The sequence below is a fragment of the Lepisma saccharinum genome (assembly GCF_977018435.1).
Source record: "Lepisma saccharinum chromosome 12 unlocalized genomic scaffold, izLepSacc3.1 SUPER_12_unloc_1, whole genome shotgun sequence".
NCBI classification, from domain to species: domain Eukaryota; kingdom Metazoa; phylum Arthropoda; class Insecta; order Zygentoma; family Lepismatidae; genus Lepisma; species Lepisma saccharinum.
The window spans coordinates 8,822,036-8,840,910 of NW_028142891.1; the positions used below are offsets into that span (position 1 = coordinate 8,822,036).

Genomic DNA, 18,875 nt, shown 5'->3' on the forward strand with positions numbered 1-18,875 from the left:
TTGAAGGCTTGGAGCCGCAACCGTCCAAAGCCTTCTAAAACCTGATTAACTCTTGATCATATAGCATACCTCATAATTGTGAATATCCAATAAAACTTACTAAGCTTGTTGATTGCTTCTAATCATAGCAGTGTTCATCTAACAACATTTTATAAGAAAAATTTCTGATAGTGCTTTTAGCTTTCTAATGACAAAATTAAGAAGTAGAAAGAAAAGCTTAAATTAATTTCATTCAAGAAGATATTTTCTCTAATTTTTCAAACTTGCATATTACACAAAAGTTTCGCCAAATGACAGCAAAGCTTGTTATGGGATGGAACTTTTGAACTCTCTAGTATCTACAATATTCACAAGTAAAATATTGTTTGCCCACCGGTGCCCACCCCTGTAGCCGTCCCTGTGGGTCTAAAGAGTGTGAAGTTGGCCCGAGCAACTTATTTTCTTAATAGTTTCTATGTATTTTCGGAACTAACGAAAATTTTATGAGAACTATCGAGAACTAATGTCCTGACTAGGTTTGAGGTGGGCAACGAAATTTGGCCGCTCAGGCCAACACATTTCATACATTTGATAAAATGACTAAAGTTTCAAGAAAATAGACTCATACTCTCTACATTCTATCAATACGGAACATTTTTTGATAAACATTTCGTGTGAAAATTGGAAAACTGAAATTGCCTCCATTATTTGTTCGGCGAATAAATTGGATAAATTTTGAGATGTAACGAAAATTTTATGAGAACTAACGAAAATCGATCGATCTGGATGGTTTTCGGTTTGAAGTTGAATATGGGTCAAAAAAGTGTTTCCTTAATAGTTTCTATGTATTTGCAGAACTAACGAAGAACTAACGTCCTGACTAAGTTTGAGGTGGGCAAAGAAAATGGGTCGGGCTAACTTCACAGGGATGGAGGAAACGACGAACAAGGAAGTGTTCCCGTGGCGGAGGTTTTCTGTGCTAATGCAAGTCAATAAAGAAATTTTGCTCAGCGTACCGAATCATGAGGAACGGAAAGTTATCAGGTATTTCCCGCAGCTTAAATCAATATTTTCTAATTGCTTTTACTACTCCGCGGAGAAATACGTCACAATTTACATAATTCGCTACCCTGACTGAGGGCGGCGCTGGCATGTCGTGCGCATCCAGCGCGTATAGGAGTGGCGACAGAAAGGAAAGGTGAAGCACCCCTGCAGACATTGTCATCGACGTTGATGTTTCGCCGTTAAGAGTGGTCTGGAGTTTGGCATGAAAGTAGTTTCCTGGCTCAATGCAATACAGAGACACCTAGCGACATATCAGGGAACTAGGAATTCTTCTCGGCTGTCCTAAACCAGAGGCCAAAGATCCTTCCTCTCTTCACCACCCACTCCCCTCCACCGTGACTCCCGCAGTGATGTTTCCAGGAAAAGGGCACCCACCTGTTTCTTTTCATTCTGGTTTCGGAGGAGATTCCTTCACTGGCAAAGCAATTCACTGCTTGCTTGCTGGCTGGCTCTTGCATGGAGGGAGAGCAGTGGCAGGCTCCCAAGACAGAACCTTCATTACTGAAGTTTTGATTGAATAAATTTGATTGATTTACAGTGGCTACTATAATTATGTTGAATTTTCTTGTTGAGTTTGGAATTATCAATTGAGAATAAAGAAGGCGGTAGACAATATCAGTTGAAAGAAAGTAACAACGAGGAAGTAGGGATAAATAATTGAAAGTACGCTGTGTCTGGATAGTTTTGCTGAATGAAAACTACAGCACAGTCGTCAGAGGGATTTGCCACTCCTAGGGGCTGCACAGGCCCGCAGCCAGGGGCCTGGCACTGAGGTCAATCCCCTTGACATTAGGTAAAACTATTTTGTTTGAATTTGAATTTAAAATGGTGTTTGCATCAGCACTAAGGCTATTTTGCACCCGTCACATTATACGGGGTCCAGCCCCTTATCGTTACACATATGAACTCTAACGTTGCAGAACTAAAATCATAAAATATTAAAATCTTCTGACTTTCATTAAAAGATGAGGCTGTAAAGGAGCACTCAGCACCAATAAGGACAAAACACAGGACAACACAAACAAAATTATACTGGCCATGGGGCCAGTCACCAGAGCCTCGTTAGTCTGCAGTCCAGGGTGTACTACGTGGAAGTGAGGTTGACTATTGGGTGCACAACGTGGAAGGTGCACCCCTTACACCCCAAAACTATTTTGTGTAATTTGTTTGCAATGAAGAAGGAAAATGTAGACAGCCGATATTATTTTGCTCACAAGTTTGGTGAAGGATAAATTCAGGGGGCTATTATATTCGTTCACCTTATTTATAAGAAGAAGTCTAAGTAGCGGCAAGTACAGAGATTCCCTTCTCTATACTTCAGAAAGTTCCTTCACAGGGGAGCTTCTTTATCTCTACTTTCGCTGCCCATGTTGCGACCTCCATCATTTATACAGAAATCCGACTTTTATGTAGTTTTGCAAATTTCCTCTGCATCTGCGTTACCCCCACACCCCCTATACGCCTTCATGGCGTGGTGCTATGCACAGGGGAACACTTTACCTTCTTTATCTGCATCAAAGGGTAACAGCTCCCAAGTTTTGAGAACGAAGCGGAGTTTTATTGTTTCGGCTGGTGAGTGATATGTATACGCTATGCACTATGATTGAATATTGTCAATCTTTTCTCGGGTGATATAAATATCTGTATCATCAAACGTAGTATGGAGTGTCTGGTAAAGGATGATTTCAGTAGCAGCCAATTAACACTTGAAGCGAAATTTTAAAATATATAGAAAAATGTAGCATTTGTGTGCTATTTCTAAACTTTATATAACTTAACGAACCCCCCCCCCCCCGAGACACACATAATTTACCTTCATTTAACACCGTTAAAGTTTTGAAAAATGGACATGATTTACAAAGCTCCCCCTGATAATCCTGGAGATCAATTCTGGTTACGGGCCCCGGGCTGCAAGTCCAGGGGGGAGTTTAAAAATGAGACACTGAAGGGGCAAAAACCGTCGATTAAAAATCCCTAACATTGTGATGATGATAAAAATGATAATAAGAAGAACAACAACCTGTGGCGTAACATCCTGTGAGTACCCTACCGACTGCCGGCCTCACTCCCACATGCCTCAGCAGAGGTTGGCGATCATCCAACCAGTTACGGGGTGACGCATGGTCAAGAGGGCGAACCCCCCCTATCTTGGATGGAGGTTACCTTGCGCTACTTATTCGTAACTCCCCAATTTCATCATGATGGTGGATGTCCACCGTTCCCATACACAGGCCGAAATCTCAGGCGAAAAGTTGTTACGCTTTTACACCTTTGAACTCCATGTTATTCTATTGGAAACCGGAAGTAAAGTTCCTGCCCACGTCAAGGAAGCACAGAAATGTGAACATGTGGTGAATAGCGCCCATGGTAGACACACTTTTATTACCTTTTCGCCATTTTTTTAGTCTCTTCACAGTGGGGGCCCCGGGAAAGTTGCCTCAGTTGCCCATAGATTAATCTGGCCCTGATAAATGTCATTTTCTAGTATGTGCATAAACTTGTGAAATTATTTTTCTTAATATTTATGTAAGACATACTCTACATTTTATGCCACAAACAACAAACTTTATGAAAGGAAGTAGAGCACTATTGATATGCTGTTTGTTCACACAATTTCATTAATTTGCAGGTGGAGACAATGCAGAGACGTTTACAAATAGGAAAGTCTACTTTCCTTTGAATGTCCAGACAATCAGTGACCCAGAATTAAAAATAATGGATATCATTGCAAGATGGGCTGGGATCATCTCAGGATGCAACAATATTCAATAATAGCTGAATCGTGCTCGTTTTGTGAGTGGGCAATTTGGAGACGACTTCTTGGTTGCAGACAGCGGGTATGGTGTGAGAAATTACCTTCTCACACCATTAGATGCCACAGCAAATAGAGCAGAGGAATTGCACAATGAATCTCTTGTTAGGGCAAGGAATGCCGTTGAGAGACAGTATGGAGTGTGGAAGAGATGATTTCCTGTTCTCACAGTGGGAATGCGATGTAAATTGGATCTGGTCCAGCCAATAATCATTGCCACAGCAGTTCTATACAACTTGGGATGTTCCATGAATGAAGATTTACCTCCTTCAAATGATACTGACCTTCAGGAAGCTGATGTACAGGAAGAAAAACCAGAGACGTTGAAGAAAACGGACGTGCTTTGGCGTTCCTCGTGGTCCGCAGGGTGCTAAGCCGAGTGTCGCCGGCATGGGAGTGTGCCTAGCCATCTACCAGGCGAGAATCGGACTCTTTTGTTTGGGCTATTCCAAGACCTCCGGTGTAGCCCCAAGTGCAGGGCTGACAACTCGAAATGTTTCTACGCATATGGTGCAATAATGTTTACGTTATTACTTATCGATGGTGTTGGAAAAAAACCTGGCCTCCCCGATGTAAGAACAAGTGGAAATGAGTGAAATTCATGAACTGTAGAAACAATTGCAGTGCTCCAATGAGTCAATCGTTAAGGAAGTGAGGCAACTGAACGACAGAGTTACACATTTGTTGGATAGAGTTTCGGTCATGTAGAGCGATGTAAACAAATTCGTATACGAAGTCGATGAGTTACAAGGGGTTACTGCAACTGGCTAGAGAATCGTCTGGATGACCAGGAGTAGGCGCCAGAACCTGGTGTTTTTTGGCATCCCCCAGGAGGATCGCAAGGAAGATTGGGAGACGATGGAGGGGAAAGTGAAAGCCCTCATCGAAACGAAATTGCAAGTGCATTTAGGTGAGGATGACATTCAACTTTGTCATAGAATAAAAACACGTTCAGAGCAAGGACCCCCCCCCCCGATTGTCTGCAGATTTATTCGCTACAAGATGAAGTTCTAAGAAATAGGCGCAGATTGAAAGGTTCTAGAGTGTTCGTGGATGAAGATGTCTCATTCAGTGTGAGGAAGAACTGCTGCTCCCGTTCATGAACGATGCCCGAAGGAAAGGGCATCGATCCCACCTGAGTTTCCGACATCTCGTTATTGACGGTCGCAAATATACGCTACGAGACCTGCAGCATTGTCCGGGTACCCAGATTGACGACAACAACACCCAAGGTCATTCTGCGGCTGGTCTACGTCAGAATATAAGTGGTCACAAAATTGTACTTCGCGCCAATCACGACCATGTGATGTTTCCAAATCACAATGTGAATTGCGCAAGAACAAAATGTTCTCTAAATACCTTCACGTTTTATGAGCATATGATCGGTATAGATTTTTGGTTGTTTTGTAAACTGCATAATACAGAAAGCATCTATATTTCTAGAATGAAAATTCAAAATTATACCATGGTGCTTAATTACGTAATCTTAGAGGTTGCATGACAAGTGTTGAACGCTTGTGTAGTAAATGCATATGCAGGTGCATGTTTTTTGCTCGTCAAAATTACTAATAATTTTTATGAACACTAGTAAAAGTACATATTTGAATTTAAAATTTTGGGTGCGTCAGCACTAAGGCTATTTTTCACCCGTCACATTATACGTTGTCCAGCCCCTTATCGTTACACATATCAACTCTAACGTTGCAGAACTAAAATCATAAAATATTAAAATCTTCTGAGTTTCGTTAAAAGCTGAGACTGTAAACGAGCACTCAGCACAAATAAGGAGAAAACACAGGACAACACAAACAAAATTATACTGGCCATGGGGCCAGTCGCCAGAGCCTCGTTAGTCTGCAGTCCAGGGTGTACTAGGTGGTGAGGTTGACTATTGGGTGCACTACGTGGAAGGAGCACCCCTAAAAGTACATATGGATGAAATAAAGAAAAAAGGCACGAATGTTACAAGATTGATAAAATTAAGTTTAATGTGTGTAATTTGCAACGCGTGAATGCATCAGCTACAATTGTTGAAGATATCAGTAAAAGTAAATAAATTACAGTTTCAATAGTTTTCGGAGTCGCTAAGATGAACTCTAGAGCACCGGAGACCATCTTAACACGGTGGTTGAAGGGTTAAGGATCGGTCCTCGGCCCCCAACAGGGACAGTCCCCCCTCGCAAGATTTGCCTGGCTGAGCGGGTGTGTGAAGTAAGGCGACCCCCCTTTACATCAACGTTAACATTATATTATCTGATGATACGTAAATATAAAATTAAGCCTACATATTTCAATTCCTCCCCCCCATGTAAGATTGCTTTGACGGGGCGAGGGAGCTTAGTAGGGAGGCCATTTTCATCTCATCATTCCACCCACTCTTCACATCCATTTCTCATGTTTTCACCATTCCATCACGTCATTCATCTCCATATCTTTGACCTCCCCGTAACTAAGGGTCCTGCTAGAGGAGAAAACCTCGATAAAAAAAACCTATCCCAAGGTGTGAGTTGCACGTGCCGATGGGACAGTGTTGGCTGCAGGGGTAGGTGCAGTCGCGAACGTGGCCTCAGGGATTTCGGTTTGGTCCTCGAGTAGCCTCCACTTTAGAGGGCATGTCGAGGCGACAATTTATGGACCCTCCTATATAAAATTGTTTTGTATATGGGTACAAAAAACAACTCAAACGGGGGGAAACCCCCAAAACGAGCCCAGCCTTCGACCCTGATTCAAATAGTGGAAAAGACAAGTAACGTTCCACATTATCTTGTAATTAGTATTATTCAGAAGACCGACGATGAATCTGGAACAACAACGAAGAAACATGGAGCTGCTACATTGAAGGACTTGTCACCATTTCTTATCAAGAAACAGCTAGACTACGACGCTGGTTCAGATGTACCAGAAATAAAAAAGCTGAGAAACGGGAGTCTACTTATCCAGACCTGCACAGATCGCCAGACCAACAACCTTTTAAAGCTAAGATCTTTGGGCGACTTACCTGTTAATGTTGAACCCCATCGTCAACTTAACAGTAGTAAAGGTGTGATTCGCCACTGGGATCTGCTAAATGCTGAGGAGGAAGAGATTCTTGAAGCACTCTCAGACCAACATGTCACCGCAGTGCAGCGAATAAAGACGCGTAAGTCCAGAGAACTAGTACGAACTGCTTCACTTATACTGACGTTTCAAACGACCACTGTCCCAGATAGGGTACGGGCTGGATATTTGAGACTCAAAGTCCGGCCGTACATCCCTAACCCGTTGCGGTGTTTCAAATGCCAGCACTCTGGGCACACTCAGCCTTCCTGCAAGGCCACTACCGCCCTTTGTGGTAAGTGTAGTCTGCCTGATCATGGGACCGAACCTTGTTCTGCTGGTTCCAAATGCATCAACTCCCAAGGCGAGCACCCAGTCTGGCACCGTGAATGCCCCTCTTTCCAACAAGAGAAGAAAATCAGAGAGTTGGTCGTCACAGAGAAAATCTCTGCTGGTGAAGCAAAACAACGTCTCCACGAAAGTATACGCACCACTTTACCTCTGCCATTCGCTACAGTTGCTGCAGCTATTCTCACCCGTCGCAGTGTAGGTGTACAAACCAGCGACGTGTCCACACAAACAACAACGCTTCCGGTAGTAGCGCGCCCTGCTTCGAAAAAACCAGCAACCACTCCTCGCTCCACAGAGAAGTTCAAGCAGATACACACGAAAGAATACTTTCTGAAGTCCAGTAGCTCTCCAGTCAGGGCGGCATCGACCACCCTGTGACTTAAAGCACTGGTGAACCGAGGACATGATACAGGACGAAGACAGGCATGAAGAATTTATCAAATTGACAGGGCCTAGAAATAGAGTACGCCTCAAAAGGTAACTATAATACCTCCATTGATTGATTGAGTTAAAATTTCTGGGTGCGTCGGCACTTAAGGCCATTTCGCACCCTTCTATGTATACGGGAAAATATCCCTTATCTAAAATTCTGAATGAGAGCTTAAAGAAGTGGTGTAAAGAGCCCCTTGGGGAAAACTAAAAGTGCAAGGTTGTAAAAAGACCTGCACGAGACAAACACAACACATTAAAAAGTCAGAACAAACTAAAAACACGTGATAAAATACTGTCATCACCCAGCAGGGATGACAAAGAGCCGGAAAGGTTAAAAGTCTGCCGGAGGTAAGCAAGATCGACACATTCAACGAGAATGTGTCGGATGCTTAAGATAACATTACAAGCACGACACAACGGAGGGTCCAGCCCTTGGAATAGGTGACCATGCGTGAGACGGCTGTGTCCTATACGCAGGCGGGTAAGAATAACGTCTTCTCGCCGAAAGGGGCTGGACGAAGAACGCCAAGCAACTCTGGTGGGCTTAACAGCGTGAAGCTTGTTCCCCGTTTCCGCATCCCACTCGGCCTGCCAAGTGTCAAGAAGGGAACAACGGAACACATTCTGCAGGTCGCTAGCTGGCAAAAGGTGGACGCGAACGTCGCCATCTGCATCAGAAGACCTGGTCGCAGCATCAGCTGCTTCGTTCCCCTGGATGCCTACGTGGCTAGGGACCCAACAGAAGTGTACATCCGCACTGGCAGATAAGGACACAAGCCGTCTGAATATGCGTTGCGCTACTGGATGCCGGGAATACGGCGAATCCAGAGTCTGCAACACGCTGGTCGAATCACAGCACACAAGGACCTTCTTCAGACCGTTGACGTCTGCAAAGTCCAGTGCCTTTAGAATGGCGTACAACTCTGCCGTAAAGATGGAACAGGCAGGATGTAGCGAGAAACTGGAACTTTGAGTGTCTAGCACGAAGGCGCAACCAACTGATTCGACTGTCTTGGACCCATCCGTGTTTGTCATCCCTCTTGGGTGATGACAGCAGTATTTTATCACGTGTTTTTAGTTTTTTGCGAAGTGCTGGACTCTTCCACCGTCTGTAAGGAGGTTTTTAGTTTGTTCTGACTTTTTAATGTGTCGTGTTTGACTCGTGCAGGTCTTTTTACAACCTTGCAATTATAGTTTTTCCCAAGGGGCTCTTTACACCCCTTTTTTAAGTTCTCAGTCAGAATTTTAGATAAGGGATATTTTCCCTTATACATAGAAGGGTGCGAAATGGCCTTAAGTGCCGACGCACCCAGAAATTTTAACTCAATGCAATTCAATTCAATTCATGAACTAAAGAAAATCACTAAAATTAATACTTAAGCACAAGGAATTGAACCACACAAAATTCATGCAAGTAATGCATAATTAAAATCACATTAACGTACAAAATAGCATAAATATGACAACTGTTTTGTTTCTCAGAATCTTTCATCAGAAAGTATGGGTGGACTTAAGTTCACAATAGCACAGGCAACTATGAATGCTACTCTGATGACATTAACTAATGACCAATCCAATTTAGTTCACATCTTAAATATTTTTATTCTTTGATTTGCCCTCTCAACATGTACTCTTGCTCGTGCAATATTCCTACTTAGGATGGCCTCCTCTTTTGTCAATTGTTTTTTTTTATTTCTCAAAAAAGGTGGGGGTTTAAGGGGTACCTTCCACGTAGGCGCCCAAAAGTCAACCTCACTTCCACATAGGGGTGTAAGGGGTGATTTTCCACGTAGAACACCCAACTGTCAACCTCACTTCCACGTTAGTACACCCTGGACTGCGTTTTGCAGACGAACGAGGCTCTGGCGACTGGCACTCTGGCCAGTATAATTTTGTGTGTGTTGTCCTGTTTTTTGTCCTTGTGTGTGCTGAGGGCCCTTTACAGCCTCAGCTTTTAACGGAAGTCAGAACATTTTAAGCTTTTAAGATTTTATTTATGCAACGTTAGAGTTGTTCTTTGTAAAGATAAGGGGCTGGACCCCGTATAATGTGATGGGAGCAAAATAGCCTAAGTGCTGACGCTCCCAAAATTTTAACTTCAAATTCAAATTCAAATTCAAATTCACTTCCACATAGTGCACCCTGGACTAAAGACTAACGAGGCTCTGGCGACTGGCACTATGGCCAGTATAATTTTGTGTGTGTTTTCCTGTGTTTTGTCCTCATTCGTGCTCATTACAGCCTCAGCTTTTAACAGAAGATTTTTAGTTATGCAACGTTAGAGTTGTTATATGTAATGGTAAGGGGCTGGCCCCCGTATACTGTGACGGGAGCAAAAAAAACCTAAGTGCTGATGGTCCCAAAATTTTAAATTCAAATTCAAAAAGGGTGGCCTCACAATTGAAATGCCATGTGCAGAACACACATTTTCAATTAAAAATCCCTTGTCTCCCATCACTTCATCCTTATGTGCTTCCAACTTTTCAATCAATTTTGAATCTTCAAATATAAACTTGTCTGATACTCTTACAAATGTAATTAATCCATCTGGCGACACACCAGTCATGAGCTTGATCGTAAAATTATATTTATACTGAGAGTACAATTTTATTCTACACTGGAGACATTTCGGTTTCTGCACCACAAGTTCTGTACAGTCAAGCACATTCCTTACTTTTGCAAACTGGCTGAAGCACAAGGGTCTTAACCGGCCAATTATGTCTGCTGAAGGCCATGGTATTGCTGCTTCGAGGCACTCGGAAAGAACAATAATGTATCTACAAATATTCTTTTTTAAATTGCACTGGTCACAACACCAAACAAAACACTTAGTAGAGAAAATGTAGTTTTGTTTCAGTTTCATCATAGTTAAAATTACTCTTTCTTTTACACTCAATTTATGTACTCTCTTATCTTTGCAAATTGCATCCACCATAGATACTAGCTGATGTAACAACACAAACGATGGAATCCCTGTCATGGTGTTTAGTTTTTTGTCATTGTTGATAAAAGTGACAAATGGCTGTATAATCTCACCACTCTTAACTTGAACACTTTTATCATGTTTCAGAACTGGCACGGGGTTAGGTAGTTCATCGGTTTCCGATTGTGGATGTTCGTTTGCAGACTCACATTGCATTAATAACACAAACCATCTGCTGCCTCTCTGTCAGCTTCAGATACTTCTGCTTCCTGTGCTTGTGAATGTGTACAGTTTTGCTTGCTGTCCATGTCAAGTCTCATGACAGCTTTACTTCGTCCTTGCCTTTTACTAATCATTCCATGACCTGGTGATTTCGGAAGATTCTGGCTTGGAACAGCATTTTTTTTAAGCCCGCATCTACTAGCTGGGATATCTGAAAGATAAAAATATAGTTAGAAGTTACAAAATAATATATATTTCATGCTCACATTTCGAGCAATATCCATTGATAAGAAGTGCTGCATTCAATTATGAAATATTTTTTTTAATTTTGTTGTTTTAGTGGCTTTTCTATCTGTTGGTTAGTTACGATAAACACGCAATTATGCTTTGACTTTCATTCGAGTCTGGGTTCACCACTCCTCCAAAGAGGTAGGTTGGTTTATTAATAATACAGTATACTTTCATGACAATGTTATCTACACTGAAAAAGATCATCATACTAAATGAAAAACAAACATTAATATGGCTCTTTTTCATTCCGACTACATTGAATACATTAATTCATTCTGCCTACACTGCCGTTTCAACCTCAGAATATTGAACCTGGCGAAAGGATATTTCCTTTGCATCGTTTCGAAAGTAGTTCTCCAAGAAATACTTGAGATGGCCAGCCGGCAGAGAGAGAACAGTGTGTCTTATACAGTTTGGGCGACCACGGTGCGCCTTGCTGTAGAGCACTGATGTTGGCCGGTGCTTCGGGGACTTGTGCCGCTAGAGAGAGAGAACAGAGTGTCTTGTGCATTGCACGCCGACCACGGTGAGCCTTAATACATAATGTGGAATCCATTGCATAATGTTAATAACATTGCATAGTGGTAACTGTTACAGGGAATGAAAACTAATTCTGTACCATTTATGTTGAAGGTAACTGAACTTGCGACCAACGCTTAGCACAGAAGAGCGAGCAAGAATTGCTACTATATTTAACTTACCTTTTACTACTTTTCACAAACACTAGTAGAATGACAGCACTTCATTCCTACGCGTCAGCAAAAATTCGATGCGACTGGTGTTATGTTACATCCTGTTGTAGCGGGGTACGAGCGGCTTTATTGCTGAGTCAGCAGAACGTGTTTGATCACGTTGAAGACGTCGGAAACGGGGGGGAAAGGGGGCAATGGATTTGTGATGTTGTTTGTTGATGTATGCTAACCTAACACGTGCGTATGCTAATGTGTGTGTGTGTGTCTGTGGAGGAAATGCGCGCGCAACCATTGCGTATGATGCAAAGACATGAAGAAATGATTTAAAGATGGCGTCGTTCCCCCTCCATGGAGGACTGCCCTGACGGGGCGAGGGGGCTTAGTAGGGAGGTCATTTTCATCTCATCATTTCACCCATTCTTCACATCCATATCTCACGTTTTTCACCATTCCATCACGTCATTCATCTCCATATTTTTGACCTCCCTCTAAGAAACTAAGGTAGGGAGGTCATTTTCATCTCATCATTTCACTCATTCTTCACATCCATATCTCACGTTTTCACCATTTCATCACGTCATTCATCTCCATATCTTTGACCTCCCTATAACTAAGGGTCCTGCTAGAGGAGACAACCTCGATAAAAAACCTATCATAAGGTGTGAGTTGCACGTGCCGATGGGACAGTGTAGGCTGCAGGGGTAGGTGCAGTCGCGAACGTGGCCTCGGGGATTTCGGTTTGGTCCTCGAGTAGCCTCCATTTTTGGGGGTAGGCCTTCCTCGGCATAGAGGGCATGTCGAGGCGACAATTTATGGACCCTCCACAATAAATCTTTTTGTATATGGGTACAAAAAACAACTCAAACGGGGGGAAACCCCCAAAACGAGCGCGGCCTTCGAGCCCGCTTCAGTTAGTGGAAAAGACAAGTAACGTGCCACGTTATCTTGTGATTAGCATAGTGCAGCAGACCGAGAGTAACGATGAATCTGCAACAACCAAAAAACATGGAGCTGCTACATTAAAGGACTTGTCACCATTTCTGATCAAGAAACAGCTAGACTACGCCGCTGGTTCAGATGTACCAGAAATAAAAAAGCTGAGAAACGGGAGTCTACTGATCCAGACCAGCACAGATCGCCAGACCAACAACCTTTTAAAGCTAAGATCTTTGGGCGACTTCCCTGTTAATGTTGAACCTCACCGTCAACTTAACAGTAGTAGAGGTGTGATTCGCCACTGGGATCTGCTAAATGCTGAGGAGGAAAAGATTCTTGAAGCACTTTCAGACCAACATGTGACCGCAGTGCAGCGAATAAAGACTCGTAAGTCCGGAGAACTAGTACCAACTGCTTCACTCATACTGACGTTTCAAATGACCACTCTCCCAGATATTGTACGGCCTGGATATTTGAGGCTAAAAGTCCGTCCATACATCCCTAACCCGATGCGATTTTTCAAATGCCAGCACTTTGGGCACACTCAGCCTTCCTGCAACGCCACTACCGCCCTTTGTGGTAAGTGTAGTCTGCCTGATCATGGGACCGAACTCTCAAGGAACTGCAAATCTTAATATCTGAATTTGACCCTGCCATTCTATGTCTCCAAGAGACACATTTTCGTCCAAATGAATCAGTGATTCTAAACGGATACACGCTTTACCGCACCGACAAGCATCCTGAGGGTCGTCGTGCACACGGTGCTGTTGCAATCGGTGTTCGAGATACCATCCACTCAACAACAATCTTTCTCACCACCCCCTCCAAGCTGTCGCCGTGCGGGTCCATCTACCACAGCCAATATCTGTGTGCTGTGTCTACATCACAAGGTAGGAGCGATTCTCTCTTGGGGACCTCCAGTGTATATTCGAACAACTTCCGTCTCCTGTAGTTCTTTTGGGCGATTTTAATTCCTACCACTGTTTGTGGGGCTCCGTTCGTACAGAGCTCCGGGGTCAAATTGTAGATCAATTCCGTGAGGCATCAGGTTTAACGTTGCTGAATGATGGAACTCCCACATATTTCAGTCCTTCCTCTGGCACATACTCTGCGTTGGACTTGTCCTTTTGCAGTCCCAACCTTGCTCCTACCGCATCTTGGAGCGTTCATCCTGATCTCTGTGGGAGTGATCACTTCCCTCTCATTCTTACCTTCGAGCATCTTCAGCAATCACGTGAACAACACCCTCACTGGAATCTCAGTCGGGCCGACTGGGAAGCCTTCGAGCGTGCAGTGGACCTTGAAGTCGATCTTGCGTCTACTTTACCACCAATCGACGCCTTAGATGTCTTTGTGTCAGGAGTGCATGATGCTGCACGCACCTCCATTCCACATCCCAGTGGACCTGCGAGGCGACGCCCAGTTCCCTGGTGGACTGCGGAGATCGGTGCAGCGTTCAAGGACCGCAATCATGCTCTCGATCGATTTAATAGGAACCACACTGCCGTAAACCTCGAGCAGTGACGCATTAAGCGTGCCCGTGCCCGTCGGCTCATTCGAGCCAGTAAGAAGACGGGCTGGGTCCAATACGTGTCTTCTCTGACGAAGCAGGCTTCGTCGAAAGCCATTTGGACCAAAGTACGTCGCATCCAGGGGGGATGCATCTACTCCTATGAACGCTCTGGAGCACGATGGGACGTTGTACACAGATTCCGGAGACATAGCTAATATCTTGGCCACGCAGTCTAGCTCTGTAAATCATGAACAACGGGCTTCCTGGGCAGCGTATTAAGTGTGACTGTGACTCTGTTTGCCATAGCAGTGAACAGTGTTATGGCAAACATTCTTTCCCCTGTATATGGCCTCCTCTATGTAGACGACCTCAAGATATTTTGTCGCTCACGGAATCTCGCGTCAGCTTCTCGTCAACTCCAACTGACGATAAACCGATTGGTTGAGTGGTCCTCCCAAACAGGTTTCACCTTCTCATCCGAGAAATCCGTGTGTGTCCACTTTTGTCGTCAGCGTACATGTCATTTCGATCCTGACCTGTACATGGGGAAATCTCCCCTGTGCTTCGTGAATGAGGTCCGCTTCCTGGGCCTCATTTTCGATAAGAAATTAACATTAAAATTAACCTTCGCCAGTTAAAGTTCTCTTGTCTTCGAGTTCTCAACCTTTTACGTGTTTTATCTAACACTTCCTAGGGTGCTGATAGGACGGTACTGCTTCGCCTGTACCGTGCACTTATCAGGTCGAAGCTTGATTATGGATGTGTTGTGTATTCTATTGCCCGCCCATCTAGACTTCGCATCATAGACAACATCCACAATGCTGGTATACGTGTGTTCTCTGGTGCCTTTCGGACCAGTCCAGTCGCCAGTTTGTACGTAGAGACATCTGAGCCGTCGCTGTCTCTGCGAAGACAGCGGCTTTTAGGAACTACTTCCTCCATCTTCGCTCGACGCCTTCACATCCTTCATTTGACACCATCTCCGACGAGAGTAGGCTGGCAAAGTACCGGCTCCACCCTAGTGTCACTAGACCATTTGGTGTTCGTGCAGACGAGATCCTGTCAGCACTTGGTGTTGACAGTGTTCTTCCTGGCGTCTCTCCACTCATTCCGCCTCTCCCGACCTGGGAGTTTCCTGCACCTTCAATCGATTTCGCTCTGATTGCCCTTCCAAAGTCAGAAACACCAATGGTTGTATACCAGCAACGGTTTTTAGAACTTCGTGCGAAGCACCCCAATTTTAATGTGTTGTACACGGATGGGTCCAAGACAGTGCAATCTGTTGGTTGCGCCTTCGTCCTAGACTCTCAAAGTTTCAGTTACTCGCTACATCCTGCCTGTTCCATCTACACGGCAGAGTTGTACGCCATTCTAAAGGCACTGGACTTTGCATATGTGAATGGGCCAGCGTGTTGCAGTCTCTGCATTCGCCGTATTCCCGGCATCCGGTAGTGCAACGCATATTTAGACGGCTTGTGTCCTTATCTGCCAGCGCGGATGTACACTTCTGTTGGGTCCCTAGCCACGTTGGCATCCTGGGGAACGAAGCAGCAGATGCTGCCGCCAAGTCTGCTGATGCAGATGGCGACGTTCTCGTCCACCTATTGCCAGCTGGCGACCTGCGGAATGTGTTTCGTTGTTGCCTTCTTGACACTTGGCAGGCCGAGTGGGATGCGGAAACGGGGAACAAGCTTCACGCTATTAAGCCCACCATAGGTGCTTGGCGTTCCTCGTCCCGTCCCTCTCGGCGAGAAGAAGTTATTCTCACCCGCATGCGTCTAGGAGACAGCCGTCTTACGCATGGTCACCTGCTCCAAGGGCTGGACCCTCCGTTGTTTGAATTTGAATTTAAAATTGTGGGTGCGTCAGCACTAAGGCTATTTTGCACCCGTCACATTATACGGGGTCCAGCCCCTTATCGTTACAAATAACAACTCTATCGTTTCAACTAAAATCATAAAATATTAAAATGTTCTGACTTTCGTTAAAAGCTGAGGCTGTAAAGGGGCACTCAGCACACATAAGGACAAAAAAACAGGACAATACAAACAAAATTATACTGACCTTAGGGCCAGTCGCCAGAGCCTCGTTAGTCTTCAGTCCAGGGTGTACTAACGTTTTTGAATTTGAATTTGAATTTAAAAGTTTGGGTGCGTCAGCACTAAGGCTATTTTGCACCCGTCACATTATACGGGGACCAGCCCCTTATCGTTACAAACAACAACTCTAACGTTGCAGAACTAAAATCATAAAATATTAAAATATTCTGACTTTTGTTAAAAGCTGAGGCTGTAAAGGGGCACTCAGCACACATAAGGACAAAAGAACAGGACAATACAAACAAAATTATACTGGCCATGGGGCCAGTCGCCAGAGCCTCGTTAGTCTTCAGTCCAGGGTGTACTACGTGGAAGTGAGGTTGACATTTGGGTGTACTACGTGGAAGGTCACCCCTTACACCCCGGTGTACTAACGTGGAATTGAGGTTGACATTTGGGTGTACTACGTGGAAGATCACCCCTTACACCCCGGAACCTCCGTTGTGTCGTGTTTGCAATGTTTTATTAAGCATTCGACACATTCTCGTTGAATGTGTCGATCTTGCTTACCTCCGGCAGACTTTTAAGCTTTCTGGCTGTTTGTCATCCCTCTTGGGTGATGACAGCTCCGTTAAAAGCTGAGGCTTAAAGGGCCCTCAGCACACACAAGGACAAAAAAACAGGACAACACACACAAAATTATACTGACCAGTGCCAGTCGCCAGAGCATCGTTCGTCTGCAAAACGCAGTCCAGGGTGTACTAACGTGGAAGTGAGGTTGACACATGGGTGTACTAGGTGGAAAATCACCCCTTACACCCCATTTTCGTAGATTAAGAAAAACAAATCTCAGCAGTGTGAGAACATCACCTAAGCTTGAAGTTTTTAATAAAAACTGTTAATATAGTGTGTGGTTTAGGAAAGGTGGGGTAAGTCACCAATTTTGAGACCACGACTACAGCAAATTGAGAGAGGTTTAGTTGAAATTCGTATCACACTAGATAACGCCCAGTGAATTATTTTGTATTGCATTTATTCCAAGAAGGTTGAAAAATGTAGCTCCAAATTCTGGTGTCACTTTCACATCTCTGCACTTTTAGAGATATAGAGAATCACTTTAGCTATATTTTGACAAAGTTTATAAAAACATATTAGGTACACTCCTGTTCACATAAAGTAGAACAGATTATATGGTTGGACAGTTGAAGCACGTGGTGTACAGACGGGATCAAATGAAATGTACTTCCATTTTCCTACCAACTCAGAAGCGAGTTGGAAACTCCTCATTGCTCCAGTATAGATAAGGAAGTGGGGGAGGGCAGTAGCAGACAAGGCCAGCACGCAAACTTGTTTCCAGCAAGCTTTCTGTTGGAGTCTTGACAGTTTGTGGAGGGATTTTGTTCCTATCCCCCCGCCTCTCTCTCTCTCTCCCCCTCCCCTTGCGTTTGTGTGTGTGTGTGTGTGTGTGTGTGTGTGTGTGTGTGTGTGTGTGCGCGCGCGCAACACCTGTTTCATTTTAAGTTTGACGTATTTTATTGCGTTGACTAATTGCTGTTGTGACTGGGTATGAACCTGGTTAGCACTGGAGACATAATGAAGGATCAAAAATACAAAAATTCATGCCATGAGTAGTTAGTACCGTGCGTCCATTTCGATCTTCAGCCGAGATATCGGGAGAAGAGTGGCGGGCGGCGCTGACGGAGATGCCGACATTTGCGGCCTGTAATGCCCGCTTATTTTTATGGACATATGCATACATTTATATATATTGCAAAATGAGCACTAACCTGTGTTATAAGAGTTGTTCAAAGTGATGTCCACCTACATTCACACATTCCTGGTGTCGTTTGATGATATTTTGATACACACGCAAAAGTTCTTCTTTCATAATTCTTCCAAGTTCTGCCCTTATATTGTCTTTTAGTTCGTCGATGCTATGAGGGTTATTTCGGTAGACTCTATTTTTTAAGGTTCCCCACAAATAATAGTCACATACGGTAAGATATGGCGAACGTGAAGGCCATAAACCTCTAGAAATTATTTTGTCATCCCTTATAGCGTCCAAAGAATCAGCGGCGGTATGGGCTGTGGCCAAATCTTGTTGAAAATACCCATATTTTCTCTCATTATCTGATAACAACTGAAAAAACGGCGGGAGTATTTGTGTGCGGTACCTCTCTGAATTTATTGTGTCTTCAAAAAATATAGGCCCTATTATTCTTTTTGCACTTAGAGCAAACGACGCACCAATTTTTGCATCATCTAACGGAACTTCGTGTATTATTCGGGGATTTTCAGTGCTCCAGTATCTATTGTTCTGTGAAAAAACATGACCACGCAAGTGAAACCATGCCTCATCCGAAAAAAAATATTAACTGTGGATCAACAATACCATCTACAATATTCTGCAAAACCCAATTACAGAAATTTACTCTACTTACGTTGTCAGGAGGCAGTAATTCTTGCACTATAGAAACTCTGTACGGTTTTAATTTTAGTAGCTTAGTGGCTGTATGTGCTGATGATTTTGACACGCCCATCTCCTGTGAAACGCGGCGTAGAGGTTTTTTTTTCTGGGTCCGTC

General features: G+C 43.9%; 1 protein-coding gene across 1 annotated transcript; it reads right to left on the reverse strand.

The window, feature by feature from the left end:
• Positions 1-9,258: 9,258 nt before the first annotated feature.
• LOC145982161 (uncharacterized) lies at positions 9,259-10,241 on the reverse strand. Its single transcript, XM_083115729.1, has 2 exons — positions 10,074-10,241; positions 9,259-9,399 (listed from the first exon to the last, which is right to left on the reverse strand). Exons 1-2 carry the CDS (start codon positions 10,239-10,241, stop codon positions 9,259-9,261), a joined length of 309 nt encoding a protein of 102 aa, XP_082971855.1.
• Positions 10,242-18,875: the final 8,634 nt, after the last annotated feature.